This window comes from Lissotriton helveticus, chromosome 4_1 (genome assembly GCF_964261635.1).
Source record: "Lissotriton helveticus chromosome 4_1, aLisHel1.1, whole genome shotgun sequence".
NCBI lineage: Eukaryota > Metazoa > Chordata > Amphibia > Caudata > Salamandridae > Lissotriton > Lissotriton helveticus.
The window spans coordinates 1,212,028,313-1,212,044,642 of record NC_136063.1 but is presented as its reverse complement, the minus strand read 5'-3'; the positions used below and the strand labels follow the sequence as shown (position 1 = coordinate 1,212,044,642).

The following is a 16,330-nucleotide window of genomic DNA, read 5'->3' as shown; positions in this document are numbered from 1 at the left end:
TCTCTTGATGACATCAGAAAGCCCACCCCAAAAAATGCATTTTGTTTTCTGGAAATCAAAACAAAGTGTATGCAAACAAATGTGTGCAGCCTACTCGCGTGTGAATCTCAAAACTTAAGTGCACTGTTGAACTTAAGTGCGCCCTGGGAATTTCCCTGGGCTTTATTGTAAGCACAGGCCAGGAGCCTCCTGCAAATATGCAGTTCGCTCTCATGTCCTTGCAGAGTTTACAAAGCATTTCAGATGCTGTCGTCTCCAACTAGAAAAACAGGTTATCTTTTGGATTTCTCTTAACGTTTACATTTAAGAAATGTGCTTCATCTAGTTGAACCCAGTAGTCCGAAGCCTTTTGTTTCTATATTTTGGAGTGCTGGTATGGCATCTCTTATCATAGATTCATGCCTTCTTGGATCCTTGTTAATTATTATTTTTGTGTGGGAGCGAGGTTTGCAGGAGGGCGAAACCCTGCAAGGGAGAGTCTATGGCAGGTTATGCTTTATTGTTTCCCTTGTGCACGTTAGTTGAATAAGTGGGACAGTTAACGGTTAACTTTGAAGTATGTATATGAATGTTTTTAGCCTCCTTTTTTTGGTGAAGTCCATCATGGATGTGTAGACTTAACCTCGCAGAGAAACCGTGCTAACATGGAACAGTGCTAACACTGGAGCAAGGAAAAGTGCACAAGTTGAGGTCCTCACGACCTTGAGAAGCGTCAAATTATGTTTTCTGTATTATAAAGTTACAGAGGAAGTGGTGGTAACGTTTCTCAGCCCATTTACATTATGATTTGTTGGTGGTCTGAATTTCAATGAATCATTGGCAAAGGGTAGACTCTTTGTATAAAGAAAGGTCACTTAATCAGCCACAAAGTATAAGTTAATGTGTAGCAAGATCACTTTGGAGGTTCCAATAGTCCAGTCCTGTTTTTCATGTCTGCAAAGTGCACAAAGGAGATGACAAATGTGCAAGTATAGGAAACATATTAAACAGGGGGGGAGGCGGGGGGGGGGGATTACCAAACATAGGCATTGCAGGGGTTGGTTGTGCCATCGGTAAGTATGTGTGAAGGTCATTTAAGTATTCCAGTCTGTTTTATCAGACTGAAGGGGTAACTGTTAACATCATGGTGCCTTTATCTTGAACCACGAGGCTGGCTCATTTATTTTGCTGTGATATGCTGCTTATCTCGGTTCTGGAAATGTAGAGGTCTAAAAGAACTCTCATGGTGCCGCAGTGGCCACTTGCAATGAAGGATGTGATTCTGATCATGGGAACTGATGTCGTTTAAAGGGAAGCAATCCACTGAACGAAATAGATGATGATGAAACGTGCTCTTCCCTTCATGTGGCCTGAACAGATTCACTTGACTTGGTTTTTGTTGTCGTGGGAAAGAAAATTCGCCCCCTCTGCTTGACAAAACCTCTCTTGTTAACACTGCTGCCTTTTTTGTCTCTATTTTGTTCCCTCAGGCTGTGTGTAGCCGCCCTGTCTGCTAACAACTTCTGCGACAACCGGGAAGCACTGTATGGTGTCTTTGATGGTGACCGCAATGTGGAAGTGCCCCATCTCCTCCAGTGCACCATGAGCGACATCCTGGCCGACGAGCTGCAGAAGACCAAGAGTGAGGAGGAATACATGACCAACACCTTCCTCGTGATGCAGAGGTGACCATCCTAAGCAGCCTTCAAGCCAAAATTACTTCCTGCCCTCCCTCCGCGTTAGAAACATGGCCAGCCCCCCCTTTTTTTGAAGTTGCTTGTCTTATGCAGAATAAGTAACCTTTATGCCGATCTTAGTATTGCACCTACTGACATTGACATTCTAATATTTGACCACTCAGTTCAAAGGTGGGACTCTCCCGTGACCACATTCAAAATGGAAGCAAACAAAGGCTTCAAGTGGTGGTTTGAAAAACATTTGACCCATTCCCTCTGCTAGTTTAGGGGCTGTACATATTCCTTTAAGATAGATAATCTAACCTAATAAACAGATATGTATATATCTGACCTATTTGGCTCCTGTCCTTGCACAAACAGCAGTGATTTACAAACCAATATTTATGGTAAAGATGCCCTATCCGTGATCTATTCTCAATATGTGATTTCACTCAGTGGGAAAAATAGAAAATCCGTTTATTAATCTAATGTCCTTAATAGCGTTAAGCATGGCACACCTTTGAATAGTCAAAATATTTCCAACTTGATCCTTGCTGTTATATTTAGGTAAATATAAATAATCACCAACGTTGTGTAGCATTGCACAAAGTTGTTTTAAATTCATTGTGTTGTATGAGAGGATATTCAAGTTGCTGTTTTCAGTGAACATTTCCTGTGTGCTAAAAAGCGATCTTGGGCATGCCAAGTACACTAGGTGATACAAAATACTGTCCGTAGCACATGATGTAATTGGCTTCTTCAAGATAGCTTTTCTCAGACAGGAAAAGGTTCTTGTTCATGTCACAGTAACAAGGGTGGTAACAGTCATGTCCAAAAATGTCACCTTGGGGTTTTGTTAATACTTACAACCTGCTCACATTTGCACCATCTTAATAAAAGGCTTGCATATTACCAGCATGGTGTAAGATTGGAAGGCTTGGAGAAAACTAAATTGCTTGAATTTGGATGAAATGATTCACCTTCCATATTTAACTTTTCCTTTTTCATCTCTGCTGCACATTGAACACACACAGTGGTGCAGTGCATCACCCATACCTTTGTCCTTGGTTCGTCCTTTTATTGCCTCGTTGTGCTGCTTCCCTTGTAGCCTGTGTTTTTTGATGGTTGGTGCTGTGCAGAACTCACTTTTGAAACCTACCTTGTCTCTGCAGAAAGCTTGGCACCGCGGGACAGAAGCTCGGGGGCTCGGCAGTGCTTTGCCACATAAAGCACGACCCCCTGGACCCTGGCGGCTGCTTCACTCTGACCTCTGCAAACGTAGGCAAGTGCGGAACAGTGCTGTGCAGGAATGGAAAGCCACTGCCCCTGTCCAAGTCATACACGGTGAACTGTGAAGAAGAAATGAAGAGGATAAAAGAGCACAAGGCTATTGTCACGGAGGTGAGAAGGAATGCTCTCCAGAAAGTCTAAAGTATCTGCAGTGTCTTAATGAAAAATGAATTTAATGCAGAACATGTTTTTCCTTTTAATCAGATACAATTCCATATTTTTTATACTAGTAAAATTATAATTGACTGCAACCCAAAAAGTATTATTGTTTTAAATGCGGAAAGTGCTTAGCACAGATACAATATTGATTTTATTCATTTAGCTTATTTAAAGGCGTACCGTTGTCCTAAACAAAAGCTTTGGTCTTGGGTGCTTTCAGGCATCCTACATTTCTGTATCATGTGCATGTCTCTGAGTTGAACCATTGCACTCTCCATAAGGCCTGATGAGATGGATCAGGATGGTCCTGGCTTTGGACCCACACATCATCCTACAGATTATTTTTGTGCTGCATTTCACAGTTTGCAGGGCTTTCGATCATAATGAATACATGCAACATGTGAGGGTTGCTGTGTTAGGAGAGTCCAGAATAAATGCTTGATTGCGACATCCAGCATGCATTTTCTTAATCCTTGTTTTTCCTTTTCTTGTGCTCGGAAGACTTGAATGACAAACCACTGGGGAATGCACAGCAATTTTGTTGCAGCAGCCTCAGCAGAGTGCTACTCTGTTGCACTGCGGGTACCCAGTGTAGGAAGTTGACTGTATATACTGTTTCACAACGAGATATAGTGTGCACAGAGTCCAGTAAGTCACCAAAGGTATAGCGGAGGATAAAGTAGATCATACCTTACTCTCAATTTAGTGGCAGCTGGGCTAAGCAGTTAGGCCTATCAGAGGGTAGTGTGAATGCATTTGTTGTACACACTCATACGAGGCAGGAACACACCCTCAATGACTAACTCCAGGCAATGTTCTTAAAAATATTACTTTAGTTACTTTGATTTTAGGAACCAAGTGGAACTCAGTTACAGGTAAGTAGACTTTTCATTTATGCAATACTTTAATTATACAGTAGAAGCATTATCAATACTTTACAGGTATATGAAATACTTTTCAATGTCAGGAAGATACTTTTACTATTGTCAGGATCAACACCTAGTGCAATAAGGAGAGAAAACAATGTAATCCTATGGGAGGAAAGACAGGTAATTAACTTACAGGTAAGTACCCAACTTTCAGGTTCAGTCTCTGGGATGCAGAACCTATACTGGGCATGGACTAGAAAGACACCAGGGGTACACCCTCAGCAGCACAGGGGTGGCTGGGTGCAGAGGTCAAAGGTGGTGCCGGATGCCCAATGTAGGTTCATGGAGACACCGGGGGGTCCTCAGCATAGCACTGGTTAAAAGTAAGGAGCCTCGGTTTCATGACAAGGACCTTGGGTTCAAAGGACAACACAAAGGGGGGAGCACCAGTTGGCACCATGAGCTAATCTTCAGCGATGCACGGGTGGCTCGGTGCAGTGTGCAAACAGGCGTCAAACTCCCAGTGGAAGTCAGTGAGTATCTTCGGTTGAAGAAAAAGGCTGTGGGCTCGGACCAGAAGACTGGCTGAAGGGCACCAATGACTGGAATGGTAAGTTGGATAGTTGCTGGACACCAGGACACAGTCGGTCACAGATCCCAAGACTTGGGAGATGTGAGTGCAGGGATGTCCTTTGGCATCCGGTTTCTTTCACCGGATCCAGTCACAATCAGGGGCACCCTTCAAGATGAGGCTGCAGGCATCATGGGGAAGCTCAAGAGAGGTCGTCCAACGCAAGATTGCTTGGGAGACTTCACCGGATCATTGGGCCACCTGGTCTCGGACCGGGGACGATGGTTACAGAGTGATGAGGGCTCGCAGTTCCAGGAGGCACTGGAGTCCTTGTTGGAGGTTGCTTTTGCTGTGCAAATCTGGTGTCCACAGGAGACAGAGTCTTTATTGAAGGCAGCTCGGGTCTCTGGAGTTGCTTGAGAGATGCTGGCCGCAGGTCAAGCTGATTTCTTTAAGAAGGGTCGCTGAAGGAGGAGACAGGCCGTTTGGGCTGGGGCCAAGTCACTTGTCGTCTTCTCCACTGCTGCATGGCTCTTCAGTCCTTCTTCATTGGTCATCGAATCTGAGGAACATGGGTCAGGGAAGCCCTTAAATATTAGATTTAATGGTGTTACTGTGGTTGAAGGGCAGTAGCCAATGGCTGCTATCCCCTAGGATGACTACGCCCTTTAGGTGCCCCCTCCCTTTGAGGAGAGGGACACATCCTTATTCTTTGTCCTAATCCGCCAAACTAAGATGGACAGTTCTGAAGAGAGGGGGGGTTCACCTCAGCTCCTAGCCATCCTAGGGGTGTGCCAAGCCAAGGTGGACACTCCTAATCAAATGACTAATTTTCACGCCTGTCCTGCCCCCAAAATTGAGGCTAGGACGGGTGGGGGCATCTCCACTAGTTGGAGCTGCCCAAATCAGCATAACACAAGGTGAGAGTTCACTGCCAAGTGATTCTGTTCCTATAAGGGGAGGTGCGAAGCACCTCCACCCAGAGCAGGCTTTGTTTCTGATCTCCGAGAGCACAAAGGCTCTCACCCCATGAAGCTAGAAACCTGTCTGGTGCCGGCTGGCTGGCAGTGTCCAGTCAGTCAATACACTAGAAGCTGGTCATTTATCAAGGGGCATCTCTAAGATTCCCTCTTAGTGCATCTTATAATAAAGTCAACACTGGCATCAGTGTGGGTTTATTGTGCTGAGAAGTTTGACACCAAACTTCTCAGTCTTCAGTAAAGCCATCATGGAGCTGTGGTGTTCGTGTTCACAAACTTGTAGCCCATGTACTCAAAATGGTTTCACTGCACTTAGTGTCCAAGAATGGACTCAGACACTGTAGGGGTATACTGTTCATGTAGCTATGCCCTCACCTGTGGTCTAGTGCACCCTGCCTTAGGATTGTAAGACCTGCCAGAGGGGTGGTGTACCTATGCCACAGGCAGTGGTATGTAGGTATGGCACCCAGAAATGTGTGCCGTGTCGACTCTTCTAGTTTAGCCACACCACAGCACATAGCTTGCAATGCATGTATGTGTGTGGGGGGGGGGGTGTGGAGTCCTTTAGGGTAGCATAATACATGCTGCAGCACTAAGGGACGTTCTCTGGTCACAAGACCATTGGTACCTTATACAAGGGACTTGTATGTTGGCCAGAGGTGTGCCACCAACTGTGGGAGCAATGGTACATGTTTGGGAAAGACAACAGGCCCTAGTTAGCAGAAACCCAGCACACACTCAGTCAAGTTAGCATCAGATATCAGGCTAAAATGTTCTGGGTAACCGTGCAAAAGGGGCACTATCCTACACCCAGTGTGTCCTTCTCCCATGAAGGAGGATGATTATCGTTCCATTGCTAAGCTGTGAAGGTGTGGGGGGGGCTTGTAGATGGCGTCTGCTTTGAGACTCTGCCGTGGGATATGAATGAGGCCAAATTCGAAGACAGGTCGGTTCCTTCCAGTGCAAACGGTGGTTCCTTGCACAGGGTAAGGTTTCCCTATCCTTGTAAAAGCCACTGTGCTGCACCTTAGAAACCCTGTGGACATTTCATCCTAGTCTGGTGTCTCAATGCCATCTACATGCGCTTTACAAATACAATTACAATACAATACAATACAATACAATAAATCCATGCCAGGCCACAGCAATGCCAGAAGACACGAAGACGGATTAGATCCTATTTGACTGCCTCGTCCTATCTGCTTCTGGATCTGACTGTAGAATGTGAAACACACACTTTTCTGTTCATGCAAATCCGAGCCAACATTCTGATTGCCAGCTGTAGTATCCTCTTTGTGTTGAGTCGATAGAGACCAGAAAATTGGAGAATTAACCTTTGTGAGTCTGACTGTAGAATGTGAAACACACACTTTTCTGTTCATGCAAATCCGAGCCAACATTCTGATTGCCAGCTGTAGTATCCTCTTTGTGTTGAGTCGATAGAGACCAGAAAATTGGAGAATTAACCTTTGTGAGTCTGGCCTGATGTTGTACAATATTTTTTTCTGATCTTATCCCTTGCAATTTTTTTATAGAAATACCTAGGAAGACTTACCTCCCATGAATTGTTGATATCTTGGGACTTTCAGGTGGCACACATTTTATTTGACCCGCTCTTCCTGCAGTTGCCTCCGAGAAAAGTATAAATATTAGGTCCCACAGGCAGGTTTTTTTTTCACCTACCTCTCAAATGAAGCTCTCCAGCACAGCCTGTAGATGGCATCTCGTAAGTAAGCCTATTATCGTCCTCCTCCTCCGATATGAAGACTAAGCCTAGTACACTGTAGCCTCACTCCTTTATTGCCCTTGCCTGGAAAACTAGCTGCTGTATAGCTCTGTGGGAGGAGCGACTCTGGCCAGGAGAGAAAACAGTGAGACCCCGCTGACTGAAGAACTACAAGGAGAGCATCTCTGTGAAGTTCACTGCCCGCAATGCATGATCACAGTGTAGAACTGCTGGTTTTGGTCAAACAGAATGCCCTCTCTACATCCAGAGAGCCAGACGTGCAAGAAACATTGAAGGGCTGAGTTTACAGGGCTCCATGACTGCCTCTGAATTTGAGGGAATTTGTATTCTCCCATTCGCAGTACACAAGTATTTTCCTTTCACCATAGAAGTCAACTTGAGTTTCCTTGGTTGAGTTTGGTTGCCTTGAGTTTGGGACTGTTTAATAATTCTCTGTGAGACCCTGGCAATAAGTCTAGCTCCCCAGCAGCTGCTGGTAATCAGTGAGTCCAGTTGGTGCCCAAAATAACATGGGTGCTCCGCCACCTAGAAATTCCACCTGCAGCCAGAGACTTGAGACCGAGGTCCTTTAAAGCTGGATAACTTTTGTGGCAATTTCTGAAAGTTCCAAGTAGAGACAAATAGTGCTGGCAGTGTAATTCATATCCTGCAGCCATGTACTGTCATTCAACAAATTAACTACCACCAGTGAACAGTAAAGGTCTCTCCAGTCCCCATGTGTGTTTTTTCTTGCCTTAATCATGTCAGATGCATGAGGAATTAATGGTTGGGTTGAAGTGTGTGTGTAAGTGTGTGTGTAAGTGTGTGTGTAAGTGTGCGTGTAAGTGTGCGTGTAAGTGTGCGTGTAAGTGTGCGTGTAAGTGTGTGTGTGTAAGTGTGTGTGTGTAAGTGTGTGTGTGTAAGTGTGTGTGTGTAAGTGTGTGTGTGTAAGTGTGTGTGTGTAAGTGTGTGTGTGTAAGTGTGTGTGTGTAAGTGTGTGTGTGTAAGTGTGTGTGTGTAAGTGTGTGTGTAAGTGTGTGTGTGTAAGTGTGTGTGTGTAAGTGTGTGTGTGTAAGTGTGTGTGTAAGTGTGTGTGTGTGTGTGTGTGTGTGTGTGTGTAAGTGTGTGTGTAAGTGTGTGTGTGTGTGTGTGTGTGTGGTGTGTGTGTGTGTGTGTGTGTGTGTGTGTGTGTGTGTGCGCGCGCGCGCCTGTGTGTCTGAAAGTACTGATAAATGGTGGCGCCATTATGCTCGTTATAGTCTCCCTGCGGTTTGCAGACCCAAAAGCTGCTGCAGGCAACAGCCAAATGTTCAGCTCCAGGATCTGAGTAGGGCTCCTGCTTTCTGATGTTACAGAACCTCTGGTTGACTCCCAGCCTTGATGATCACACTGGTAAACGACCTGGCCCCTCTACCACTCCAGTGCAGGATTTGGTCGTAGTTGTCGTCAGGACTCCAAAGAGGCCTGCATGCCCGTGTACTAGCAGAGGACCTGATCAAGGAGAGGTACGTCAGCAAGGATGTCCTCATTCCAGACGGCCCAAATCTGAGCAGTCACGGAGATGCGTTATAGCTCTGACCGGTGGTGAAAAAGAGAATTTTAACCCTGCCTTTACGAGGACCTGAACTGTGCCTGCCATGAGCAACCAGCTCGATCCTTGGGGAAAACTGCACAAGGCGGAGCTGACAGTCTTTCATGGGGGTGTCTTGATCCACTGAGACTGCCCCGAACCCAGTAGGACCCCATAGTAGAGTTGCACAGCAGGATCCTAGAATGAACATCCGGAATAGTGAACCTGCACCCTCCTGGTTCCTGTCCGTGTGGTGCCTATATTCACTCTTCTTTAACTCCATAGGGACAAAGCAGCAGGCGACCATCTCAATTCTCCATCTGGGGTCCACTTCTACTAGCTGGACTAAGGATCTAGAATTGTTGCAGGTGTCTTCCTTGCCCTTACATTTCGGAAGATATTAACATTTCTATTCTAAATCATTTTAATTTCAGCTCTACGTGTATAAAGGATACAACACAAAAGCATTCGCCTTTCCAGGACTATCCAGACTCCTAACATATTGTGTATATACATCTTAGATTAATGGGATACAACTGTTTTATTACAGACCGTAGTGGACACACAGATATCCACATGTAGAATATCGCTCAAGTGTCACCTCGTTTCTCCTTCCATGTCCCCTTAGGTTTTCTGTTGTTTTGATGCATAGATTTCAAGTCTTACATCCTACAATGGTCCAGCCCTATTTTGCTTGGCTCAGGGCATCCGTAGCACTCAAGTTTGGCCACACCTTTTTTGGTGAAAACTAAGCCCAGACCATATCAGATGTATTAGTATACAAGTCATCTGTAACATTGGAAAGGGCTATCTCCATCTGAAGGGTAAGAATAATTTGACTGTTGATTACCTTTGAGAGAACCCCCACCCATTGTCCCAAAACACCTTGATAATCCTACAGCCCCACACTGTGTGTAAAGTCGCACTCTTGTAATTGACGTTATGGTTACATTTTTAGATGGTGATTTAATTAGTGGACGCCTCTCTGCACAGAGAGCATAGCTGTAGAAAGGTCAGCTAGGAAGGTGGACAGTGTCTTACAGCACCCAGTACTCTGTGGGATGTATAGTTTTTGATAATGTAGCAGATTCTTGGGTAATAGCTTGAGGTTCTGTGAGTACTCTTACCTGGCCTTTCTCCCCGTCTCTGCCAGTGTGGTACCTTCCCTACCTTGTTGCCCTGATGTCTACTTTTATAGTTGCAGTCAGGGCCTAACCCCAAAAGGCCAGACCTTCGTTAGTCTTTTCTGGACCTCTGTCGCCAGCGCTGTTTGCCAATTAATTTGCTACTCTTGTATTTACAACGCTGAAGTTGTAGCACAGATTGCATCTTTGGTGTTGAAATTACTTTGAGTTTAGATGAAAGTGCATTTGAACCTTAGTTAAACAAAAAACAAAAGATTCATGCCAAGGATGAGGGGGCAGTTCTCCTTTGAGGTGTTGGTGAAATCAGAATCTTTTGCTGCCGGATTTCTGTCGGAAGACATTGATACATTGGATGCCAATTTGGTTTTTGCAAGGGTCGCCTACAACATGCTGCTTCCAGATACTGTATCCGTATCATTTTAGAATCCCATTTTAGGAGTCCGCAAATCCTTTGACTCTCAACCTGGTTTTAGTACAAAAGTACAATCCAGATAGTAGGGCTGGGGAGCTATTCCCACGTCATTTCACCCCTTTTTAGGTTTCGCCTGGCGAACAGCTGCCCAGCAACGTTTTGCGCAGGCGAAATCTTATGTTAACAGTATGTGTGTGTTGTCCCGCCTCTCTGTTCCATTGGCTAGCTCCATAAATGGAGGCTAGCCATTGGAACAGAGATGCGTCACTCATTCCCCGAGCAGATTCGTGGGCGTTCCGGCGATTTTTACTCATCCCGCCCATTTTCGTGCGTCCTGCGGCGGTGGGCGGTTGTTTTTATTTTTTTTTGTATCGGCATGTTGGTTTCATTTCCAACGTGTGCCTTGCTGGGCTGCGCGATTTCACTTTCCAAGAGTTGCTAGCAGGTAAGCGGCATATTTTACTCCCGTTCCCGCCCCCCCTCCCGCTGTCTGTGAGCCCGTCCCCGCCCCCCTCCCGCTGTCCGTGTGCCCGTCCCCGCCCCCCTCCCGGTGTCCGTGTGCCCGTCCCCGCCCCCCTCCCGCTGTCCAGAGCCCGTCCCCCCTCCCGCTGTCCAGAGCCCGTCCCCCCTCCCGCTGTCCGTGAGCCCGTCCCCCCTCCCGCTGTCCGTGAGCCCGTCCCCCCTCCCGCTGTCCGTGAGCCCGTCCCCTCTCCCACTGTCCGTGAGCCCGTCCCCCCTCCCGCTGTCCGTGAGCCCGTCCCCCCTCCCGCTGTCCGTGAGCCCGTCCCCCCTCCCGCTGTCCGTGAGCCCGTCCCCCCTCCCGCTGTCCGTGAGCCTGTCCCCCCTCCCGCTGTCCGTGAGCCCGTCCCCCCTCCCGCTGTCCGTGAGCCCGCCCCCCTCCCGCTGTCCGTGTGCGCCCCCTCCCGCTGTCCGTGTGCCCGCCCCCTCCCGCTGTCCGTGTGCCCGCCCCCTCCCGCTGTCCGTGTGCCCGCCCCCTCCCGCTGTCTGTGTGCCCGCCCCCTCCCGCTGTCTGTGTGCCCGCCCCCTCCCGCTGTCTGTGTGCCCGCCCCCCTCCCGCTGTCCGTGTGCCCGCCCCCCTCCCGCTGTCCGTGTGCCCGCCCCCTCCCGCTGTCCGTGTGCCCGCCCCCCTCCCGCTGTCCCTGTGCCCGCCCCCCTCCCGCTGTCCGTGTGCCCGCCCCCCTCCCGCTGTCCGTGTGCCCGCCCCCCTCCCGCTGTCTGTGTGCCCGTCCCCCTCCCGCTGTCTGTGTGCTCGTCCCCCCTCCCGCTGTCTGTGTGCTCGTCCCCCCTCCCGCTGTCCGTGTGCCCGTCCCCCCTCTTGCTGTCTGTGTGCCCGTCCCCCCCCTCCCGCTGTCCGTGAGCCCGTCCCCCCTCCCGCTGAGAATGGACAACCTCACGGTCACAGAGTACGATTCTTACAATGTGACCCCGTCACCCGGAAACTCTTCTGAGGACATCCCCAACCCGTTTGTGCAGCCGAGCTGGCAGATCGCCCTCTGGGCAGTGGCGTACTCCATCATCGTCGTGGTTTCCGTGGTGGGCAACATCATTGTCATGTGGATCATTTTGGCCCACAAAAGGATGAGGACAGTGACCAACTACTTCCTGCTGAACCTGGCCTTCGCCGAGGCCTCCATGGCCGCCTTCAACACTGTCATCAACTTCACCTATGGCATCCACAACGATTGGTACTACGGCCTCTTCCACTGCAAGTTCCACAACTTTTTCCCCATTTCGGCTGTCTTTGCCAGCATCTATTCCATGACCACCATAGCCTTAGCCAGGTGAGTGAGCAGCTGTTTTTTTGCACTTCACATTGCAGACTGAACTTCAGGTCCTGGTTCTTTCTATTGTGGTCAGATACAAGAATGTTGGTCCTGAGATATTGCGTGGCTTGCCTCAGATCACACGTTTGGTAAAACATGGATGCCGAGATTTTAAGCTCGTGTCTCCTGGTTCTATAGTCTACACATTAATCCCTATATTTTGAGCGGGACCAATGGAATTGTTTAACGGGGAAAGAACAGTGTGCGGTGGGCTGCCCGAATTAAGTGGCACGAAATGAACAGTATTACTTTGCCATTTTGTCATGTTAGCACTCGTCCATACTATCTGGACAAAAGTTTTACCTCATTCAGCGACTGAATTGTGAACAGTGCCCGTCCCCCGTCCCGCTGTCCGTGAGCCCGTCCCCCCTCCCGCTGTCCGTGTGCCCGTCCCCCCTCCCGCTGTCCGTGTGCCAGTCCCCCCTCCCGCTGTCCGTGTGCCCGTCCCCCCTCCCGCTGTCCGTGTGCCCGTCCCCCCTCCCGCTGTCCGTGTGCCCGTCCCCCCTCCCGCTGTCCGTGTGCCCGTCCCCCCTCCCGCTGTCCGTGTGCCCGTCCCCCCTCCCGCTGTCCGTGTGCCCGTCCCCCCTCCCGCTGTCTGTGAGCCCGTCCCCCCTCCCGCTGTCCGGGAGCCCGTCCCCCCTCCCGCTGTCCGGGAGCCCGTCCCCCCTCCCGCTGTCCGTGTGCCCGTCCCCCCTCCCGCTGTCCGTGTGCCCGTCCCCCCTCCCGCTGTCCGTGTGCCCGTCCCCCCTCCCGCTGTCTGTGAGCCCGTCCCCCCTCCCGCTGTCCGGGAGCCCGTCCCCCCTCCCGCTGTCCGGGAGCCCGTCCCCCCTCCCGCTGTCCGGGAGCCCGTCCCCCCTTCCAGTTTCGAAATATATATGTTTGTGTCTTTCCTCTAACGACATCTCACAACTTCCACCCCATGTGCCAGTGCGCCTTATTTAAGTTATGGGATGTAAATGGCTCGGATACAGAGGCGGGCCTGGTTCTTGTGATATGAAACCAAATATAAATCAATAAAGAGCCCCTTTGGTCGCTCCCGTGAGCTGCACTTGCTTTCCTTTGCTGCTCCGAGTGCACTCGGTTGGTCCCTCCACCAGCAGGGAGTGCACTGGAGTCACTGCACGTGCAGCTCTCCCTCGTGTTTGAGGATGCCGAGTCAATGTAAAGTCATCAATTACGTTGCCAGGGAATAAATGCAAGATATTGAAACAACATTAAGCAGCCGGTAAGTGTGAGTCACGAGGCCTCAGTTTGCTGCATAAGTTTTCACCAAAATGTGTCAATGGTCGTCTCATTAGAAGCACTGGCGTTAATGTGTCTCTATAACGGCTCCGGGTGCAGGGGGTGCTGTGCCCATGTGTGGGTGAACTGGAAATACAAAGGTAGCATCATGGCATCACGAGTGAAGGTGAAGTACCTGACCTGATAAGTGATGCTCGGTCCTAGTGCCGGAGGTCACTCACCTCTATACTGTCTGACGTTTACCAGCTGTTGCGATGTGCGTAGGGATCTGTAGCTGCATACTGCAGTCACAAGTCAACGACTCACTATTCCCAGAGTCAAAAGTGCGATTATATAAAAGGTCCGAACTGGCTCAAGGTGTCACACCACTAGTGAGACCACTTGGTCACTGTTACTTTATCAAGTCAGTTAGGCTAGTGCAGGTTCCTGGGTACCAATGCTCATAGAAGGTATTCTGGGAGTTGTTTTCGTTTGAGTTGCAGGCCGGATACCAATGGTTTGTTCAGAATAGCCAAGCACTGGAAACATGGCTGTGCTTGCTCCCCTGCCCCCTGGCTGTGCTTGCTCCCCTGCCCCCTGGCTGTGCTTGCTCCCCTGCCCCCTGGCTGTGCTTGCTCCCCTCGCCCCTGGCTGTGCTTGCTTCCCTCGCCCCTGGCTGTGCTTGCTTCCCTGCCCCCTGGCTGTGCTTGCTTCCCTGCCCCCTGGCTGTGCTTGCTTCCCTGCCCCCTGGCTGTGCTTGCTTCCCTGCCCGTGCTTGCTTCCCTGCCCCCTGGCTGTGCTTGCTCCCCCGCCCCCTGGTTCCCCTTCCCCTGGCTGTGCTTGCTCCCCTGCCACCTGGCTGTGCTTGCTTCCCTGCCACCTGGCTGTGCTTGCTTCCCTGCCCCCTCGCTGTGCTTGCTTCCCTGCCCCCTCGCTGTGCTTGCTTCCCTGCCCCCTCGCTGTGCTTGCTTCCCTGCCCCCTCGCTGTGCTTGCTTCCCTGCCCCCTCGCTGTGCTTGCTTCCCTGCCCCCTCGCTGTGCTTGCTTCCCTGCCCCCTCGCTGTGCTTGCTTCCCTGCCCCCTCGCTGTGCTTGCTTCCCTGCCCCCTCGCTGTGCTTGCTTCCCTGCCCCCTCGCTGTGCTTGCTTCCCTGCCCCCTCGCTGTGCTTGCTTCCCTGCCCCCTCGCTGTGCTTGCTTCCCTGCCCCCTCGCTGTGCTTGCTTCCCTGCCCCCTCGCTGTGCTTGCTTCCCTGCCACCTCGCTGTGCTTGCTTCCCTGAGTGTGTGTGGCTCTGGGTGGGTGTGTGTGGCTCTGGGTGGGTGTGTGTGGCGCTGGGTGGGTGTGTGTGGCGCTGGGTGGGTGTGTGTGGCGCTGGGTGGGTGTGTGTGGCGCTGGGTGGGTGTGTGTGGCGCTGGGTGGGTGTGTGTGGCGCTGGGTGGGTGTGTGTGGCGCTGGGTGGGTGTGTGTGGCGCTGGGTGGGTGTGTGTGGCGCTGGGTGGGTGTGTGTGGCGCTGGGTGGGTGTGTGTGGCTGTGGGTGGGTGTGGCTCTGGGTGTGTGTGTGTGTGTGGCTCTGGGTGTGTGTGTGTGTGGCTCTGGGTGTGTGTGTGTGTGTGGGGGGGGGGCTCTGGGTGTGTGTGTGTGGCTCTCTGTGTGTGGCTCTCTGTGTGTCTCTCTGTGTGTGTGGCTCTCTGTGTGTGTGGCTCTCTGTGTGTGTGGCTCTCTGTGTGTGTGGCTCTCTGTGTGTGTGGGGGTATGTGTGTGTGTGTGTGTGTGTGTGTGTGTGTGTGGCTCTCTGTGTGTGTGTGGGGCTCTGCGTGTGTGGGTCTGTGTGTGTGTGTGGGGGTCTGTGTGTTTTTGTGTGACATTTGCCAGATATTAAACTATTGGCATTGTAAATGACAATGCCATTTATTTATCTGTTTTCAAAACCAACACATAAATACAAATTTTGTCATTTACAATGCCAATAGCTCAAACTTTTCAAAAGGCGAAACCATTGCATTGTAAATGCTTGTTATAATGAGGTTTATCTCAGTTGTCCGGATTCAGTGGTGCAGATGTAATCCTGTTAGTTGCAATCTAATTCTGGCAGAGAATCAGACATGTGTGACTTTGCAGGATGCCTAAGCAGTAATTTTGCCTTCGCTTGAGTTCTCAAGGTAGACAGCAGTTTTTATTTCCTGAAATGGTGTTCGAGATGGATTTCTCACTCGAGATTTTTTTAACCCCCTGCTGTCCTCCTTGGTGTATGCAGTAGCTGCTATGCGCACTAGGACCCTTGTGGTTCTGAATGGTCTCTGTACAGGAAGTATGTGATATGGGGGGTGGTAGGAGTGAAGGTGTGGTTATGAGAACTATAACATAATGTGCCGAGTATGAATGAGTGTTGGAGAATAAAGATATGCTTAACTGCAGCTCTTGCGTGTGGTGTCATCTATTTGCATGTTCTATGGCTGGGGAAGATGCTACAGTAATTTCCTGTATAGAGCCTGCAAGGCCTGCTCATTGTTCACTAAACTGTGACAACTTTCAGAGATTCATGCAGGACATTTAATATTCTACATGACAAGATCACCGTAGTATAATTTTATGTCAAGCCCTTCTGAACAACAAGTGCAGAAAGACCTAGTAATCTTTCTGTTTACCGTCTTCAAAAAAATAAAATATATATATTTTTATTTTATTTTTACTTTATTTATAAAAGTTTGTTTGGTGCGAACATGATTCCGAAGGGTATCAAGGCGCTTCACATTCCGAAATGGGGACATCATAGTACTGGGAAATGGCAAAGGGGGTAACAGAGAATAATGTATTTAGCTAATACCATAGAGTACCAAGATGAAAGCAAACAGTACTTCATAGGGTATAACAGACAACCCTGAGCTTTAC

At 49.7% G+C, this 16,330-nt stretch overlaps 1 protein-coding gene across 2 annotated transcripts in view; it reads left to right on the top strand.

Moving 5' to 3' along the window:
* Nucleotides 1-16,330, top strand: part of PHLPP1 (PH domain and leucine rich repeat protein phosphatase 1) — a 651,577-nt gene that overhangs the window by 611,620 nt on the left and 23,627 nt on the right. For both annotated transcript variants that reach the window (XM_078687772.1, XM_078687773.1), the window contains exons 15-16: nucleotides 1,470-1,664; nucleotides 2,828-3,056. In XM_078687772.1, the coding sequence (XP_078543898.1) occupies nucleotides 1,470-1,664; nucleotides 2,828-3,056 (424 nt within the window). The remainder of the gene's footprint in view (nucleotides 1-1,469; nucleotides 1,665-2,827; nucleotides 3,057-16,330) is intronic.